At 45.7% G+C, this 20,120-nt stretch overlaps 1 protein-coding gene across 1 annotated transcript in view; it reads left to right on the top strand.

Moving 5' to 3' along the window:
- LOC124544788 (glucose dehydrogenase [FAD, quinone]-like) overlaps window positions 1-20,120 on the top strand; it is a 116,117-nt gene that overhangs the window by 84,614 nt on the left and 11,383 nt on the right. The window contains exons 4-5 of the mRNA XM_047123469.1: window positions 11,561-11,763; window positions 17,857-18,158. Of these exons, the coding sequence (XP_046979425.1) occupies window positions 11,561-11,763; window positions 17,857-18,158 (505 nt within the window). The remainder of the gene's footprint in view (window positions 1-11,560; window positions 11,764-17,856; window positions 18,159-20,120) is intronic.

The following is a 20,120-nucleotide window of genomic DNA, read 5'->3' as shown; positions in this document are numbered from 1 at the left end:
CGTGAGACGACGCTTCATCCAGTCCCAAACATGCTCAATGGGGGACAGATCCGGAGATCTTGCTGGCCAGGGTAGTTGACTTACACCTTCTAGAGCACGTTGGGTGGCACGGGATACATGCGGACGTGCATTGTCCTGTTGGAACAGCAAGTTCCCTTGCCGGTCTAGGAATGGTAGAACGATGGGTTCGATGACGGTTTGGATGTACCGTGCACTATTCAGTGTCCCCTCGACGATCACCAATAGTACGGCCAGTGTAGGAGATCGCTCCCCACACCATGATGCCGGTTGTTGGCCCTGTGTGCCTCGGTTGTATGCAGTCCTGATTGTGGCGCTGACCTGCACGGCGCCAAACACGCATACGACCATCATTGGCACCAAGGCAGAAGCGACTCTCATCGCTGAAGACGACACGTCTCCATTCGTCCCTCCATTCACGCCTGTCGCGACACCACTGGAGGCGGGCTGCACGATGTTGGGGCGTGAGCGGAAGACGGCCTAACGGTGTGCGGGACCGTAGCCCAGCTTCATGGAGACGGTTGCGAATGGTCCTCGCCGATACCCCAGGAGCAACAGTGTCCCTAATTTGCTGGGAAGTGGCGGTGCGGTCCCCTACGGCACTGCGTAGGATCCTACGGTCTTGGCGTGCATCCGTGCGTCGCTGCGGTCCGGTCCCAGGTCGACGGGCACGTGCACCTTCCGCCGACCACTAGCGACAACATCGATGTACTGTGGAGACCTCACGCCCCACGTGTTGAGCAATTCGGCGGTACGTCCACCCGGCCTCCCGCATGCCCACTATACGCCCTCGCTCAAAGTCCGTCAACTGCACATACGATTCACGTCCACGCTGTCGCGGCATGCTACCAGTGTTAAAGACTGCGATGGAGCTCCGTATGCCAAGGCAAACTGGCTGACACTGACGGCGGCGGTGCACAAATGCTGCGCAGCTAGCGCCATTCGACGGCCAACACCGCGGTTCCTGGTGTGTCCGCTGTGCCGTGCGTGTGATCATTGCTTGTACAGCCCTCTCGCAGTGTCCGGAGCAAGTATGGTGGGTCTCTCACACCGGTGTCAATGTGTTCTTTTTTCAATTTCCAGGAGTGTATGTTGCAAGCCACCACATGGTTTGTGGTGGAGACTACGTTTTGCACCCTTCTCTGTTCCAGCTGAGAAACATGCGCGGAAAAAACGACTGTTGGCGATCTGCGTAGGTTTGAATATCCCTAACGTTGTCTTCATGGTCAGTCCGCGAGATCCACGTATGAAGATGCAATATATACTTGTTCTAGGAACAGACGCTCTAGGAGTTACAGCAGTAAACCACTCCGTTATGGCGCCCAACGCTTGTTTTTGAGCGTCTGCGACTCATTTTCGCGATGCTTTCGTGTTTACGAGCCTACGAGGAAACGCGCTGTCATTCTTCGGATCATCTCCATGTCCCCTGCCAATCCCTTCTAGCGCACGTGCCACGCTGATGAACAATACTATGGTATCGGTCGACCCAGTGTTTCGCAGGTTACTTCCTTCGCTTATTCACTATACTACCTAAGCATTCTACCAATGAATTTCAGTCTGTTTAGTTTTATGTGGTCTATCGACTTCTGGTCCACGTACAAGAGCAACGGTGACCCAGCCGTTACCGTGTTCATTCGTATCCTTGTTAGCGAGAGTGAAGTTGAAAACTCCACCGCAAAACACCGATGTCCCACGCAAGATGACTTGGGCGCCTACGAAATCCTTGGTAGTAATAGAAATGTTTTCTATTGCTTTAAAAACTGTAAGACGCGAACACCTACTCCTCCTAAAATAACGCGGCATAACTAATCTGCAGAACAGCTGGAGAACCAGTCATTCCATACGCATACTCACAGATCATTAATCTATGTGATTGCTTCCAGTTATTGTTCGGCAATAGTGGAATCACGCAGCGACGGGCCTCGCCGCCTAATTTTACACGCAGTAAACTTACATTTCTTTATGTTGACTATCAACTCGAAAATCCGTGCACCAAGCATCAATCCTCTGCCCGTCTTCCTGCATTTCGCTAGAATTTTCTAGCCTTGTGACTACTCTATGTATGTAACTGCATCAGCACCATTCCTTCACAAATTAATGCATTTAACGCGACACGCAAATGTTTACAATATATCCCACTCTGGTAAATATTTTTGCTAATTAGTTTCTTACATTCAAAGACGACTGACACATGAATATTCGGAGGATGATTCAGCAATACATTTTCATCATTATTGAATGAATTACGCTCTACAGTTCAGAAGTGTGCCACATTAATGACCACCAATAGAAGATATTACTGTCTGGAAATCTATATAGTGAGTAGGTTGTGCCAGGTACTGCGGTTGAAGCCTGTGCAAAATGCAAACACAGAAAAGTAGCCTGCAAAATACGGGATTGGGTCCCTTCTGGAGGACGAAGAAGACAGAGGAGAGCGTGGGGAACAGGAGTAAAGGCAGTCCTTAAAAGTACCGTCTTCACTCACCGAAAGTCCAGTCCTGAGTGCCGAACTTCCTGCAGCGAACTTCCCCCAAGTAGACGGCAGAGACCAGAGGGATCCTTACCGTCACCAACGTAACTACTGTCCAATGACCACCTAATAGCTACAAATCTCTTTGCCTTGACTGAGAAAGCTACGTCGGCTTCCCTGTTGCTACCACAACAGACAGCCAGATGTTGCACTGCTACCATATAAAAGACAAATTCAACGTACACATTCACTCACTCATTCATACAGATGATAAAAGGAAATTTGGGAGCACAGACTGCAGGTGATGTACATACGATTAGATGTTTACTGGAAAAATTTATACTTTAAAGTTATTGTGTACAGCTGAATGGGGACAAACACGAAGTACAAAACTAAATTACAAATAATTATGCGTGGCAGTACGAAATACAATGTAAATAGTATGAAACGAATCTAACAGAGACGTTTCACTTGAAACACAGTTTCGCTTCGGAGGCATGCCTTCAGCAGGGTATAGCGGTGCGTAAACACCGCCTTACGTAAAGCCTCGTGGGGAACCCCCATACGACTACGGCGGTAAGGCGAATGAACGGGAGAGGAAGTGCAAGCCGCCAATGATTTCCGCCACGGGGTCTCCGGCGTCTCCCAGCGTGAACGCCACTGCCGCTCCTCTGTCTGCTCAACACGCTGCAGGGCCACTGGACAGTGCGTCGCAGCCCGCTATCCCATTACCCGGCAAGGCGAACTGGTTACCTGAGATGTGCAAATTCTCCTTCCAGCCTGCCGGCCCCTGTCTCCGCCGCAACTGTTAAAGTAGCTCAACCTCCCACAACGGAGAGACGGGAGTGGAAGTGTACTGAAGCACGGTGTCTAAAGCAGGCCAACTTGGGTTACAGCAAGCCAGTCAAGCGTCGTAGGACCCATTTATCCTGCTACATCAGACCGTAGGTTGCACCATCAATCCAGGGTGACTACAGAATAGTCAGGTATATCCTTGCGTAGATAGTCCCACTGCAACTCATTTATCATAACGGTGCCAGCAGTAAAATTAACAAACCAAACTTATAAGAGATCGAGGAGAAACTAACAGTTGGGGAATATGTACCAAGTCCAGCAGGGGAAAAGCTTCCGTGGTTTATAAGGGAGCAACAAATAAATCTGAAGGTGTCTTGCAGTACAAATTGTATAAAAAGTTACTAAACACTCATTCGGGAACCTCTAGCACGTTACTTGTTTGTAAATTTGACCATCAGTTTCCTGACTCTACAAATATTTTGAAAGAGGACAAAGACTTAGTGGCTGACAAACGTGTGGAACTGTGTGCTAAGGACTTGAGGCCATTTAGCAGTGCATAGGCTTTCTCAATTTAGGTCAAACACTGACTGAAATAGGGAAAAAAACATGGCTCAGAGGGTATTAAAAAACACAGTCTGGTGATACGTAACGTAGTGCGAAGGAAACTTAGCATAAAAGAAAAGCTTTTTTTCTAGATTAAAATCATATGAAAAATTAATTTCGCGTTTGCTAAAATCCATTTGAGAAATTTAGGTAGAAGTATTTTGTTCAAGCCGGCCGCGGTGGTCTCGCGGTTCTAGGCGCGCAGTCCGAGGCTGCTACGGTCGCAGGTTCGAATCCTGCCTCGGGCATGGATGTGTGTGATGTCCTTAGCGTAGTTAGGTTTAAGTAGTTCTAAGTTCTAAGGGACTAATGACCTGAGAAGTTGAGTCCCATAGTGCTCAGAGCCATTTGAACCATTTTTTTATTTTGTTCACTTAGAATGAATTCAGTGAAACCACAGAGCACATCCCGGAAAAAAGTAATCAAAGTTTATATAATTGGGGGTCATATTTGGCTGACAAACCGCACTTTACTTGGTGCTGCAGTATAACAGGTATCTTCAAGTTCTTAAATGCAAGAGATGTCTGCTTTCAGAGATGGTTCTGCTTACTACAGAAAACGTGTATTAGAGGTGAACTGATGATGGTTCCAATTGACCGTAGTCACTACTAATCTAGACAGAGCGAACTTGCACAGAAAACCGTCCTTATCGAAATAAAGAAATAAATAATCCCAAAAATATGCCGAAAAGGAAAAAAGGAACAAATAAAAATCAACCATTTTCTCGCCTGCTGTGACCCAGAATGAATATATGTTTCATTGAGCCTCGTCTTGTGGTACTCAGGTTAAAAAAAATCAATTCGAATCCTCCTCATAACACTACAGTGGAAGCGTACAGAAATAACAGCTACGTAGCGTATCATAGCGGGAAGACGGGCAGGCAAGCACAATTCATTCAGTTTGCTTGTGTTGGGCTCAGCTTGACTTGGATGGGAGTAAAGGGGCCTCTCCGTTCTGCTGATAAAGTGCGGTGACTTGCCTGTCTGGCTAACAGGCGAGCATTGGCAGGCTAAAAGCGGAATTTGTACTTCTCTGCTGGTTACCCAATCAGAGGGACTACACAGTCGCGCTCACGCCTGAATAACACGCAGGGCAAGTAGTACTAGTGTACACTCGAGTACTCCGACAAGCGGAGCGCTGCCACGCGCTACACCACGTCTGTACGCGTCTATTACTGTAGTCTGGTCCAAATCACTTGGTAGTTGACGCCCGTCACTCGCCGCGACAGCGCTGACACACCGGCTGCCAGCTGCCAGCTGCCGCTCCGTTATAGGTGACTCACAAACGGGGCGGATTACTTCACAAATGATAAGGCGTAACGCGGAGCAGTGTTGGAGCGGCCAGCACGAGGTATGATGAAAATGCGAGAGTCTCTGTCGGCAGCTGACTTTAAGTGACAAATGATTGAACTGTAGCGGACGGCGCGTCTTTCAGCCCTGAATTCAGACTGATGCCCTAACACAACCACAACCACAACCTTGCGATGTGCAACTTATCCGAGAAAACGGCGGTCAACAATCAGCGGCATAATAAAAAGCACGATGGCTTTGTTCACAGCAGCCAAAGCAAACTTAAGATAGAAAAATTTCTTTTTCAGAGTTTTTTTTTTTTTAATATATTAAAGGGAACTGTCATCGATTGGTTGCCTGAAACTATCTTCACAGTGGTCTCACGAACTGCCGCTTTGCCAGCCGATGATCAGATCTTGTTGATATTTGGTCGTATATTATAGACGATACTGGCAAATTCCACACGAAAAAAAAAAAGAATAGTAGGAAGAAAAATAAAGCCAAATAAGAAAGGTTAACGCGATAATGAAAATGACGCGGGAAAGCGTTACAAATTAAAGAAATAACATTTACATCAATTAATTGAATAAAAATAATAACGAAAGTCTACTGACTAGATTTAGAAATAAAAACAAAAAATTGTGGTTCACGAGTTTCGAACTAAAAACGTCGTACACGACAGGCAAATGCGCTGACCACTACGCTAGAACACTATGACACGATACCTACAGCTGTTACATTTCGGACTGTCATAGTCCAGTAGCAACGATGAACTGCAGCCTTCAAAAATTTGGCTTCGCGTAATGCCGTGCGAATCTTTTCTAGTGTACGTCCATCTCTGTGATTACAACAACTGCATTTGTGACGTTGGACTGCGTGTAGTGCAGAAGGACCAGTAGTGTTTCATTAGCGCTGTGTACGAAACGCAATGTATATCGTCTGCATCGTTTGTCTGTATGTTGGTATGTCTAAGTGGGAGGGGGGGGGGGGGGGGGGGACTGCTTGGTCATCGGTCGCTGCCTGTGCGTGTGTTTTGTTCTGTGGTTATCATATGTGATGAAATACGAAATTAAGCGGTCAGATTCAGGAGTCGGGATCCAAAGAAAACAAGAAAGAAAGCCGGACAAGGTGAACTGACCAACTGTTCTGGCAGTTTGACAATGGTCCATGGTTCGGGCGTGACCATGACCGCTCTGATTGGAAGAAACCTGTGAAGTATCATCTATCAAGTAATTTTAATCGGACTACAAAAATGGAAAAAGTAAGTGCAGCGTATCTCATGTTGGCTGCTCACCACGCCTTGCTGGCAGTGTTTGTAAAACTACCATCCCTGCTGATGCCGCAAATCTGTGGTTGCTGATTCACCTGCTGTTTCAGTCGCGGATGATAAAACCGACGCTTCGTTCGAATCTTCGCTCACTGATTATGCAACATTTTCAGTTTCATCGTCCACCGCAGTATCTCACCTCTAGTAATCACAAACACACTTTTTTGCGTAACACAAATTCTACAGTCGCAGTAAAAACAAACTGGTCGTGTGGTCTAGTTCCCGCCGGCACGGTAGCTCAGCGTGTTCGGTCAGAGAGCCGGCTGGCCTCTGTAATAAAAAAACTGAGTGGAAGGATCAACAAACGAACTTGAACGGATGTCATCGTGACGTCCGCAACGACCAAACACAACGATCAACAACGAACAAAACGCACAAAAAAAAGTGGTCATCGTTTCTGACTGGTAGTGCCGAGGTCCCGGGTCTGATTCCCGGTAACCGTCTCAAATTTTTACTCTGATGGAAAGATCTGGGAGGAGGACACCTGAAAAGCTGTTGAATATGAAAGCTTCTGGCAAGGGAAACCCCTTGATGTTACCGGGGATCGACCCCATGTTGTTCCTGTAGATTTATGCAATTTGATTCCTCAGACACTGCGTACCTGCTGTGCACTTTTGGGCTTAAATCAATCGCCTTTCGACTTGAAGTCCTAAACTTCTTCGTAAGGTTTGCCAAAATATTCTTCTCTGCATAGCTATAACATTCAGTGATTTTATAAGTTCTCTTCTTTGTCTGCCCCGTCTACAGCGGATTCCAGTAACAACCTCACTTCTAGACGGAGTAGTGGATGTCCTTGGAAGCAGCGGATGCCCTTGGTCCCTCGCTCTTTTTGTAGTATTTTCCAAGGACTTCTGTCCTCTCTGTTTCTGGTGATTCACCATTATTTTGTTTGCTCTATCCATTTACTTTTTAACATCTCTGTGACAACTTTCAAACTCTTCCATTTTTCTCACAGTCCACGTTTTTAGTTCTTTCTTTGTAGAGCATGAACTGACGAGTGTTATAATCTGTTGTGGATACGAAAAACAGATTGAGATCCATAAGTAGCCATCTATAGCCATCTCCCAGAGTTCAGTAATACTTTATTACCTGATTTGGGGTAATGCTATCATCAGATACGTCACTTAAGAATTAAAGTAAGTGTATTGGTGTCCGTCTGACATATTACTCGATTCTTATGACAGGATGCATGTTTTTCCACCGTTAGACGCGACCGTGCACACAATAAACTCACTTCCGGCTTCCGTTCCCACAATACTTTCGAACGAAGATTACATTACTGGTCATAAGCTTTTTGAGAATCATTCGGAAGTGAAATTATTGTAATGTAACTCAAGATGTGGACGATAAGCAATTCAGCAACGTAAACGATACGCAGCCCAGCCAACTAGAGAACAGAAACTTCGGAAGTGTTGTGTTACAGAAGAATGCTGAAGATTGAATGGGTAGATCGCGCAACTAATCAAGACGTCCTGAATGGAATCGGGAAGGAAAAGATGTGTGGCACAACCTGACTGAATGAAAGGGTCAGTTGACGGGACACATCAAAGAATTGTTGGTTTAGTAATGGAGGGAAGTGTACGAGCAAAACTATTAAGGGAGGACCTAGGCACGAGTACAAATGGAAGCAGTTTGTAGTAGTGACACAGAGATGGAGGGGCTTGCACAGAATAGACCTGCGTGCAGAGCCGCATAGAGCCAGTCTTCAGACTGAAGACCACCACCACCATAACAACAACTCACATGCACACCAATACAGATGGTGTGAATCGTATGTACATGATAGTGATAGTTTCATTCCCAAAACTCGAAGTACAGTGTCAATGAAATAGTTCGGTGCTTGTTACCCGAGTTCATATGTTTCCCGTACCTTACAGTCGCCATAGACCTAAAGCAATGTTTATTTTTGTGGACGGTATCAGATGACTTAACCGCGAACATGAAATGTATTCGAAGATACGAATACGAACAACAACGATCAGCTGTCTAGGGTAATGACGACAATGAAAGTTTTTTGCCGGGCCTGGACTCGAACACTAACCTCCTGCTTCGCGTTCGCCTCAGCCGCTTGAGCTGTCCGTGCGCGACTCACGGCCAGACACAGACATCCGTACGTCGTCTTTCGTGCGTCACAACTTGTACTCACACACACACACACACGTTACGTACTTTCCGTGCAGGGGAGGGCATTATGACTGAAAGTCGTTGCTTGGTAACGGCGGATAAATACGATGTTGCAATGGCTGCGTTGTTAAGACGAACGATGCAATGCAATATCGAAAACTATGAACAGTACTTTCACCTTCCGTTTTTTTCCCCCTTAGGTAGTAGACTTTGCTTGTCACGACATATCCTTACAAACTTCTGTTCCATAAGGTTAAACGATTTTCTGATTATCCATTCGGTTATAAAATCTTCTCGGCCTGACAACTGAGTCAAACATCTTCCCCTGAAGATGGCAAATAAGAAACTTGCTGAAACGTTGCCAGAGAACAACGCATTGACTCGACTGTCAACCCGAAAAGATTTTATCATCAAGATTCGCCGAGAAAGCCTGCACTTTCAAATATCCATGTGGTTCTTTAAGTAGTTAATGATTTTTTTAGACTGGTAGTTAAATCCAATTTTGAGTATTCGTTCTCGTTCAGTTTTGACACTTGGTTTCTCCATTTATTTCTATATATAGTGTCTCCACTTTCATATGCTGTCGTAGACTGAGGTGACAAAAATCAAGGGATACCTCCAAATTGTATGCCGGACCTCCTTTTACGGGCTAGTGCAGCATGTCGACATTGCACGGATTCAGAAAGTCGTTCGAAGTCCCGTGCCGAAATACTGAGCCATGGTACCTCTAGAGCTGTCCGTAATTCCGAAAGTGTTGCCGGTGCAGGATTTTGTGCACGAATTTACCTCTCGATTATGTCCCATAAATACTCGATGGAATTGATGTTGGGCGATAGGGGTGGTCAGATCATTTCCTCCAATTGTCCAGGATGTTCTGACATGGCGCATTGCCATCCACAAAAATTCCATCCTTTCTTGAGAACATGAAGTCCACGAATGGCTGCAGAAGTTCTCCAGGCAGGTGAACATAACTATTTCCTGACTATGATCGGTTTCGTTGGACCAGAAGATCCAGTCCATTCCACGTAAACACAGCTGAAACCATTAAGGGACCACCTCCACATTGCAGAGTACCTTGTTGACAACTTGAGTCCATGGGATCTGCGCCATACTCTAACACTACCATCAACTCTTACCAACTGAAATCGGGACTCATATGAGCAGGCCATGGTTTTCCGGTAGTGTAGGGAAACCAGAAGCCGGCCGGGGTGGCCGAGCGGTTCTAGGCGCTACAGTCTGGAACGGTCGCAGGTTCGAATCCTGCCTGGGGGCACGGATGTGTGTGGTGTCTTTAGGTTAGTTAGGTTTAAGTAGTTCTAAGTTCTAGGCGACTGATGACCTCAGAAGTTAAGTCCCATAGTACTCAGAGCCATTTGAACCATTTTGAACTGTGGGTCTATGAATACTGAATTCACTAACGATTTCCGAAATGGAATGTGTCACGTGCCTAGCTGTAACTACCGTTTAGTGCTCAAATTGTGTTAATTTGCGTCGTGCGGCCATAATCACGTCGGAAACCTTTCCACACGAATCACCTGACAAGGGGACCTCCCCTTCGCACCCCCCTCAGATTTATTTATAAGTTAGCACAGTGGATAGGCCTTGAAAAACTGAACACAGATCAATCGAGGAAACAGGAAGAAGTTGTGAGGAACTATGAAAAAAAAATAAGCAAAATATACAAACTGAGTAGTCCATGCACAAGATATGCAACATCAAGGGGTATTTGAGCTTAGGAGCGCCGTCGTCCCGTAGTTAGCGTAAGCAGAGGCGGAACGAGAGGTCCTTGGATCAAGTCTACACTCGAGCGAAAAGTTTTAATTTCTTTATTTTCCCAAAGTTATCATCCGTCCGTTCGTCCATTGACGTCTCTGTTCACTGTAATAAGTTTAGTGTCTGTGTTTTGCGACCGCACCGCAAAACCGTGCGATTAGTAGACGCAAGGACGTGCCTCTCCAATGGGAACCGAAAACATTTCTTAGCAAGGTCATAGCTGAACCGATTCCTCCACACGAAAACACGTCTGATATATTCTATACGACACTGGTAACGGCATGTGCGTCACATGACAGGAATATGTTGTCGACCAACCTAACTTGTACACTTGGCGGATGGGTAAAAAGATTCTTCTACCTTGCCCGATTTAGGTTTTCTTGTGGATGTGATAACAACTCCCAAAAAAGTGATGAAAACATAAGAGTTTGTCACATAAAATGAAACAAATGAATGCAACAGTTTCACAGTCGCAGTTTTCCCTGTGCTCTGTCAAAACATATGTTTGTAACGTTTTCAAATTTTTCCGTGTGTAGACCGTCAAATCGTGCATATGTCCAAGCAAATCTGAACATGTCCTGGAAATTTGGAGAGCGAAGTTGATTATGTGTGAGCGCCTGAACTTTGATAATTGTCTGAAAATAAAAAATTAAACTTTTCGCTCGAGGGAAGACTTGAACCAAGGACCTCTCTATCCGCAGGTGCTCACGCTAACCACGGGACCACGGCGCTCCTGAGCTTACACTGTCCTTGATGTTGCTTATCTTGCGCATGGACTACTCAGTCTGTATATTTTGCTTATTTTTTCACAGTTCCACACAACTTGTTCCTGTTTTCTCGATTGATCTGTGTTCAGTTTTTCAAGGCCTATCCACTGTGCGAACTTGTAACTAAATCTGAGGGGGGTGCGATGGGGAGGCTGCCTTGTGAGTAAAATGACAGCTCCGCCTATGCACTGCCTTTTTATACGTTGTGTACGCCACCTGTGTATGTGCATCCCGGTGCCCCACGACTTTTGTCACCCCAGTGCACGTATTACGCTGCTTCATAGTGAGGACGATTTACGGTATTTTCTCTGAGAGAGAAATTAGAATCGGTGTGAAATGGACTTGGCTGAGGGTCCACCTTCGAAGCACAAAGTGAAAGCAACTCGCGTTGCAGGTACTTCCTGAAGTCGGAGGACATGTCGATCCCGGAGCTGGCGCGCGACACCAAGCACCACCGCACGGGCGGCCCGCTCACCGTCAGCTACGCCCCCTACCGCTCCCCGCTGGCGCAGGCCTTCGTCGAGGCGGCCGGCGAGATGGGCATGCCCGTCGTGGACTACAACGGCGCCACGCAGACCGGCTTCTCCTACCTGCAGAGTGAGTGCCGCCGCCCGCACGCCGCCTTCCTCAGCGCTACGAGGCCGCTCGCTCCAGCAGTTCGTGCTGAAATCTCATTTTCACTAACAAACAACTCCCAGTTGTACATCCGTGTGTATCGACATATGTATTCCGCAAGTCACGTGATCGCTCGTAGCGGTTGCTACGAGGGCTATCCACAAAGTACATTACGTTTTGGAATTAAAAATAAATAAAGTATTGGAATTTTTTTTATTATATACAGATGAAAGCCACACTTCAATACTACTTTTCTACATAGTTGCCATTTAAACTAAGGCACTTATCGTAGCGATGGACGAGCTTGGAAATTCCTTCGTCGTAAAATTCGCCCGCCTGCGCCTTCAACCACGTGGTTACCTCTTCTTGAAGCTGTGCGTCGTCATCAAAACGCTGCATAGCCAACCACTTCTTCATTGCTGGGAATAAGTGGAAGTCGCTCGGTGCCAGGTCGGGACTGTACGGCGGATGAGGAAACAACTCCCACTTAAAAGATTCGGGAACTTCACGAGTGGCATTTGCCGTGTGGGCCCGGGCGTTGTCGTGAATCGGCAAGATCTTTGGAGCCAAACTTTCCCCTGCGCTTGTTTTGTATTGCTCTTCTGAGGTTGTGCAGAGTTTGGCAATACCTTTGAGAGTTTATTGTAGTGCCTCTTTCCAGGAAATCCACAAAAATCACACCTTTTCTGTCCCAAAAGAAGAGGTAACCACGTGGTTGAAGGCGCAGGGGGCCGAATTTTACGACGAAGGAATTTCCAAGGTCGTCCATCGCTACGATAAGTGCGTTAATTTAAATGGCAACTATGTAGAAAAGTAGTATTTAAGTGTGGCTTTCATCTGTATATAATAAAAAAAATTTCAAATACTTTATTTATTTTTAATTCCAAAACGTAATGTACTTTGTGGATAGCCCTCGTACTTTGAGAACCCTATAGTTCTATTTTTATAGAACAAATTACCTTCAAATCTCTCACTACGAGATGGTCACCACCAACATTCCGCTCCGCAAGATCAAACATTAAACATTAAACATAATTTAATCCCGAATGGATGTTTCGCTGTCCCCTGGAGTGTGTGCAGTTTTGAGTCTTCCTGATATTAATATTATACGGTGAACCGGAAGTGGAACACAGACGCCTGTCTCTCACAGACAGTCGTCTTAAAGACTGAGCTAACGCCCTTACTGCCCCCGCTACTCAGTTACAGCTCACTACTCTCCCTAAAGCTTCAACGCTGCCATCTTGCCTCTTTCCCAAGAAACGGCTTCACTGTACAGAAGCCGTTGTTTCCAGAAATAATCTTTCACAGTGCGTTGCAGTTCTGTCCGTGAGGGCGAGTGGCGAGTCGTGACTGGATAGCTCAGCCGATTAGCGCATTGTCCGTGAAAGAGGGGCCAGTCGCGGTCCGACACCAAATTTTGATGCACTCCAAAGTTCAATAGTAAGCTGTTAGACAGAGTAGGAGCACCTACTGCCTGCGGTACCAGGTGGACATAGAAAAGACACGAAACGACAGAGAGAAAACAGATCACAAACACTTTCTGCAACATCAAATATGATGTCCACAACCAAAATGGATTTACTATTCGTAACTTAAAGAGCAACACGTACAACCACCGTCTTAATAACAACAACACAAAGTCACACATATCTAGTATTTTAGCAGTGTTCATCCATAAAACAAAAGCATTCGAAAACTATTGCTCTGATACTTCTGTCAGCGGCAATGAAAACTCCACTCTGAACACCGTTCTGTGCGCTGTTTGCATTTAAGAAAACTTTTGAAGCACTTTCTTTTGCCAACCTCAAAGCGTTTCCCTACAAAAAATAGCACATAAAGCCAGTTTCCTGCCTGTCAAAAAGTAAACAAAATTCGTTGCTCAATCAGCCACGCCATTTTCTTACTCTCACCGTTACTTGTGTCTCCATCACCCATCACGTTGGTCTCTCTCTCTCTCTCTCCCCCCCCCCCCCCTTCCGTCTCCCAACCCTTTCATCCATTCTCTCACATCCATTGCCGCCTATGGCCTGCTTCCATTTTTTCTACTTTACATCAGATAATATAAACTTATATTGATAATTATATATCCATCTAGTAAAAACTGAATAAAACCAATATTTCGTGACATACGCGTTTCACCTTCATTACTTGCAAGCCATCATTGACCTGAAATACGTACATACTTATTTTTATAATATTTGTTTGTATATTGGACATTAAACATTCAGTTTCTTACAGTTCATTTTTGTTTTTTACGACGTAGTAATACTTTCTGCTTACAATTTTCGTAGATCCTGCTCTGCTTGTGGTTTTTTTTTTTCGATTTAACTGCTGTTCTTCTGTCTACTGCCATTCGAAATTTCGTATTGCCAACTCTCTATCGTAAGTTTGTGACAACTCAAATCACTGTGTGTGTGTGTGTGTGTGTGTGTGTGTGTGTGTGTAGTCGTTTTACTATGACTACGTGTATAAATTGGTTCTTTTATGTTATATTTATTTTTTTGCCTTATTATAGAGACATATCTTCAACACACAATTGAGAGTTGCAAATAAAATTCAACAGTGGGCAACAGCATCCGAAACGTAACGCCAAGCAAATGTGCCTCAAATTTCTAGTGCTGTGGAAACGAAATTTCGCATGGCAGTAAGCAGAGGAACAACAGCTGTGAAACTGGAAGAAGAACACATTTCTAGCGGGAGCTACACAATTTGTAAGCAGAAATTTCAGGTGTATTATTACGTCATAGAAAACAGGAAGTGCCAAAACTGTTTATATCCGCAATGTATAATGTTCAGTACGAGGAGTGAATTGTATAGACATAGATATGTGTATACAAGGTGTTTCAATGAAACATCACATATTCCCACAGGTGTCAGTATTGGTCAAACATACAACAAAAGTTTCTGTAATATGTCCAGAAACCAATAACTGTTGAGATATGGATCAATGTATTCTCTTATTCCCGTCTGTCCGTTACGTAGAAGTAGACACTATGGGCAGGGCAAGATGTGGTTGCAAGCGCATCCCCCCTCATTCCTCAGCCCTTATTCGCAGTGAATCGCGCACATTTTCAAATATAAGTGGCTTCAATCGAACTGATTCACATGCGTTGGTCACATGTTCCTGCTTCGTCTGCGCATTCTCGATGGGTGGGGCATGCACTGATACCTTTAAATGTCCCATATGCAGAAAACAAACGGATTCATGCCCGATGAACGGAGAAGTCGAGCTACTGAACCTCCTCGACCAGTCCACTGCCCAAGACAGATGGTGGTGAGGTACTGTCGCACGATCCGTAGAACACGGGGTGATGAACGGTCAGGCGTAAACCAAGTAGTCGTCTTTCTGCGTGTGTAACATTTTCGTAACTCATCGCGCAGAAGTCTGTGATATACAGCGACTAGTGATCTGCTTGGTAACGCGAATTACCCACCCTAAGAATGCGTCACCGACGATTCCTGCCCTAACATTAATACCGTTGTGACCTTACCAAACTACAATCATACGGTCATAACTGTGGCTCCTTTGATTGCTGTGGCAGATGGCTGATCGAAACTACAACATATCAGAGATTAGTTGACTTCATTGCGAGTATCATAAAAAGATTTACATAATTTTATAGAATCCATTGCCACAGGAGAGTGTTGAATTTACAGCTGTCTTTCAACAGTGAAGCATCACTTGATACACACAATTACAAACTCTTCTCTTGAAGTGCGAAGTTCAACAGTTACAAAAGTACAGTGGCATCTGAGGCTTGATTAGTTTTGGCGTCCGAACTGGATTATGATGACTGCTTCATTGGAAGTCACGAATCGGATGGCGCGACTCCATGGTCGGCTCTATATAGACCTCCTTGCGATGCCGCTGTGATGGTGAAAGAATGTTGTGTCTTCAGAAGTGTCTCCCATTCGTCGTTGCAGACTGCACCGATACATTGCTAATGTCTGTGATATCGATGTACGTCGCCGTCTTTGGTGTGGCCGTGCGGTTTTTGGGCCGTAACACAGATACTGACGCGATCATGGTGATGGTCTCCACGATTTCTCGAGCACTCTCATCTACCGACACATGTGGTTGTCGGAATTACTTACGATATCTCTCTTGAATTCTGCATCAACCAAACATAAAATGCATGCTGTGAACTGTGGATCTTCAACGGCAAATGTATCCACAGCTATTGGTTTCCAGGCATAAAATTTCAGGAACCTTTCGTCTAGTTTTCACCAATACTACCTTCTGTAGGAGTACGTGACACCTGTTTTTAAAATACCCAGTATTTCAGGATACTGTAGATGCCTTATAAAAAATAAAGTCGGAACGCATATGGCACGAAAACTTCGTTTTATTCCGTTATAATAAGACGGACACGCAGTAATAATTATCAACATAATATTACACGCAGCTGAGGACGGCAGGGGAACGTAAGTTAAAGATGTTAACATAATTTTCTTCCACTCTTCACGTTGTAGCTACTTTATTGTGCCGCATATTAAATTTAAGTCTTTTTATATCTGTGTCATCACGTGACTACGACGTTAAATACTGGGTTGGTGCGTAAGTTCGTAGCGTTTTTCCATACGTTTAATAGAGACAACAGATACATACAGCAGGGACTTTAGTCTTCAATAATATATTCTCCTTCACGATAAACGAAAGTCTGCCAACTCTGGGGTAACTTTTCCATTCCGCGACTGTATTTTCTTCGGGGAAGGAACTTCTTTGAAGGCAGTTCGATAGGGTGTGGAAAAGGTGAACATCTGAGGGCGTAAGATCAGGTGAAAAAAGTGGGTGCGGAATGACTTCCCACTTCCCAAACGAACTCGTGCACAGTGTTTTTGTCAGTTTTCCGGTCGTTGTGTTGGGCTGTCTCTGCAAGGCGTCTCAGCTGTTGACAGTATATGTCAGCTGTGGTCGTTACACCCCCGGGAGGCAATTAGTCAATTAGTACCGCACCATCGACTCTTACCAACTGAAATCGGGACTCACCTGAGCAGGCCACGGTTTTCCAGTAGTCTAGGGAAACCAGGAATGGTGACGAACCCAGCAGAGGCGCTGTCAGAGATGTCTACCTGTTAGCAGAGGCACTCGCGTCGGTCGTCTGCTGCCATAGCACATTAACACCAAATTTTGCCGCACTGTCCAAACGGATACGTTAGTCGTATGTCCCGCATTGATTTCTGCGGTTATTTCACGCCGTCGCTGTTTCATCAGATGGTAATCATTATCTTTGGTGTATCCGCGCAGTTCTTTGTACGGGAAGTTGCTGCTTTGTCTGGGCTCAATCATTCCCTTCGTTTCCTTACGTTACGATAAAGAGAGAATTTCTCGCGACCCGTATCAATGCACGGTAGGAATGGGCGGTGTTGCTCACCAGCTAACTGATGCGAGTAAGCAGCGGTGCAGAATGGCCACCCGCCGATTTTTGTGATTCTGGGTTAGAGCGTGAGGTATCCACACCCCTCCGATTTTTGAACCTTCCCCTTGCACGCAAATGTCACACGGTGGTAGAACGATCACAGTTCAACACATTCGCCAGTTTCTGAATACTGACGTGGATCATTGTGGATTAATGCGTCTCAACCGTCTGCATCACACGCTGAAGGTCTTCCTGAATGTGCAGATTCAGTAACGTCGAAACGATCCTCCTTAAAACGTGAAAACCATTTTCTTACCGTGCTCTGTCAAACTGCATTATCACCGCAATGGCGCAAATGTTTCGGGCTGCCGCTGATGCTGTTACCCTTCTACTGAACCCAAAGAGAAGCATATATCGAAAATGTTCAGATTTCTCCACTTGGGACTCCATTTTCTGTTCTCCACACCTCAACTCACTATCTCCAAATGACAAATTGACAATAAGTAAACTCGGGGTGCAACAGTACAATACAAATAAAAACGACAACCGGTAAGCAAACCCCTAGCGACTGGAGTACCAACATGGAAAACAAAAATCGCTACGAACTTGCGGACCGACCGAATATGCGGAATCCTCGTCGGAGGCGGGAGAGGGCCCGACGGTCCTTACCTAGCCGACACGAGACTAACGCGGCGCGCTTCGCTTCGGCCGGCAGACACGATGCGCAACGGCACGCGGTGGTCGGCGTCGCGCGCCTTCCTGCACCCGGCGCGCCAGCGGCGCAACCTGCACGTGCGCAAGCGCTCGCTGGTCACCAGGGTGGACGTCGACCCGCGGACGATGCGCGCGCGCGGGGTCGAGTACCTGCGCGACGGCCGGCGGCACTACGCGCGCGCCACGCGCGAGGTGGTGCTGTCCGCCGGCGCCATCAACAGCCCGCAGCTACTCATGCTGTCCGGCGTGGGGCCGCGCGACCACCTCCAGGAGATGGGCATCCCCGTGCTGCAGGACCTCAAGGTGAGCGGCGCGGGCGGCGGGGGGGTCGAGAACCCGAAAGGCGCCACGGCCCGGGTCCCCAGGGGGACCAGTCTGTCTTCTCTCTTTTAATCGTCACTTTCACCTACATAATGGCTGCCGATCTCGCATCAGATAACTCCTTACCGCGCACGAGGGCAGTCACTACACTGCACCACTCTTCTAGTCAACTAGAACACGAGTGAACAGAATTACATTAAACTTTCCGTAATGAAAAAATAACTGTGTCGATCATAAATGTCTGTAACAATCGATTTAAGAAATGCTATATAAAACGTCACCGCTGCCCCGGACGACACACCAGAACTGCGATCTGCTAAGTTCCACGAAAGAATTTCGACATTCAGGCCTTTCACGAATCAGCTTCTCAAGCACAATGCAGGCAGTTTCATTGCTTACTTCCTGCTGGCACTGAAAGCACTCCTATGGAAAGTGTTGCTTTCTACCGGAATATGTCGGAAGTGTATTTGCAACATCCGCTGGAAAACAACTGCCCCTCTGGGAAAGTTATTAGCCCTGTGCCAGACTAGAAGGTTCTGACTACGACCAGCCTCAGATTGGGCCAATCTACACCCATTCAAACCATTACATGTCACGAGCTGGTCCTTGTGAACATATCGGCCAAGATGATGATGCTATGGCTTGGCCAGATGTGAAACGGTACATGGTATATTTAATTTATTGGTTCTTCTCTACTGTCAAATCACCACATAACCTTAAGGGAGTTACGCACAAATACGTTTGGGGAAGATGAGGTTCATATCAGCAGAGCCGCAACTGGTGTCAGGAGGCTACATGTAACTCAACACCAATTTTGGAGAGGCCAAGGTGCTTATGGCATCAGCTAATAGCGTCGGTGGTGTGTGTGCGTAGTCGTGGAAGGAGTGCGGTAAAGGAAGGGCCAATTTATTATCATACTTACAAAATAATCCAAATGGAAAGAGTTGCAGAAACAACTTCTTGTCTTTATTCACACGAAGTATGTAACTCTTTTCGGAGAAGTATGAAATATCACTTTCATAATCATTATAACAATCACAGTACACGAGAATGAATTTCCAGCCTGCAGCGGAGTGTGCACGGTTTCGAAACTTCCTGGCAGATTTAAACTGTGTCGAGGACTCGAACCTGGGATCTTTGCCTTTCGTGGACAAATGCTCATCCAACTGAGCTGTCCCAGCACGACTCACGACCCGTCCTCACAGTTTCACTTCCGCCATTTCCAAACTGTTCTAATCTGCCAGGAAGCTTCAATCTGCCGCCCTAAATGTAAAAGGAAATGTCCTGACTGACTAACCTATCATTGCCCACCCAAAAGCTAAGGTGAGAAGCATGAAATTTGGAGAGGATGTTGATATTACACTGTAGGCATCGTTCAAAGAGGGATTCTTCCAAATTACACCCCTAAACGCGTGAAATAGGGGATGAGATGTGTTTTCAACATAAGTCGCTATTAAGGCAAATCTGAAGCTAGAACTAAAAAAATTGGTATCTCGTTTGTTCATTAGAAATGAAGAAACAGATGTTTCGTCATTTTTAGAATTTTAGCACCTATGCGTTGTTGAAATCGCTCTGAGCACTATGCTACTTAACTTCTGAGGTCATCAGTCGCCTAGAACTTAGAACTACTTAAAACTAACTAACCTAAGGATATCAGACACATCCGTGCCCGAGGCAGGATTCGAACCTGCGACCGCAGTTCCACACTGTAACGCCTAGAAGCGCTCGGCCACCCTGGCCGGCCACCTACGCATGATTTTTTTAAATAAATTATTATTAATATAGTACTAAACCATTTTAATAGCTTCATCCACGAAAACTGGCAATTAACTTCTCAGTTAGAAATTAAGAAAAAGACTTTTCATTGTTTTTGGAAATTAAACCCCGAAGAGGTTAAAATAGGAGATGAAAGTTTTTCATGCAAATATGTTATTATGAAAGCAT

Source organism: Schistocerca americana, chromosome 8, assembly GCF_021461395.2.
Source record: "Schistocerca americana isolate TAMUIC-IGC-003095 chromosome 8, iqSchAmer2.1, whole genome shotgun sequence".
Lineage (NCBI taxonomy): Eukaryota > Metazoa > Arthropoda > Insecta > Orthoptera > Acrididae > Schistocerca > Schistocerca americana.
The sequence above is the reverse complement of the archived record's forward strand: the minus strand, read 5'-3'. Positions and strand labels throughout refer to the sequence as shown.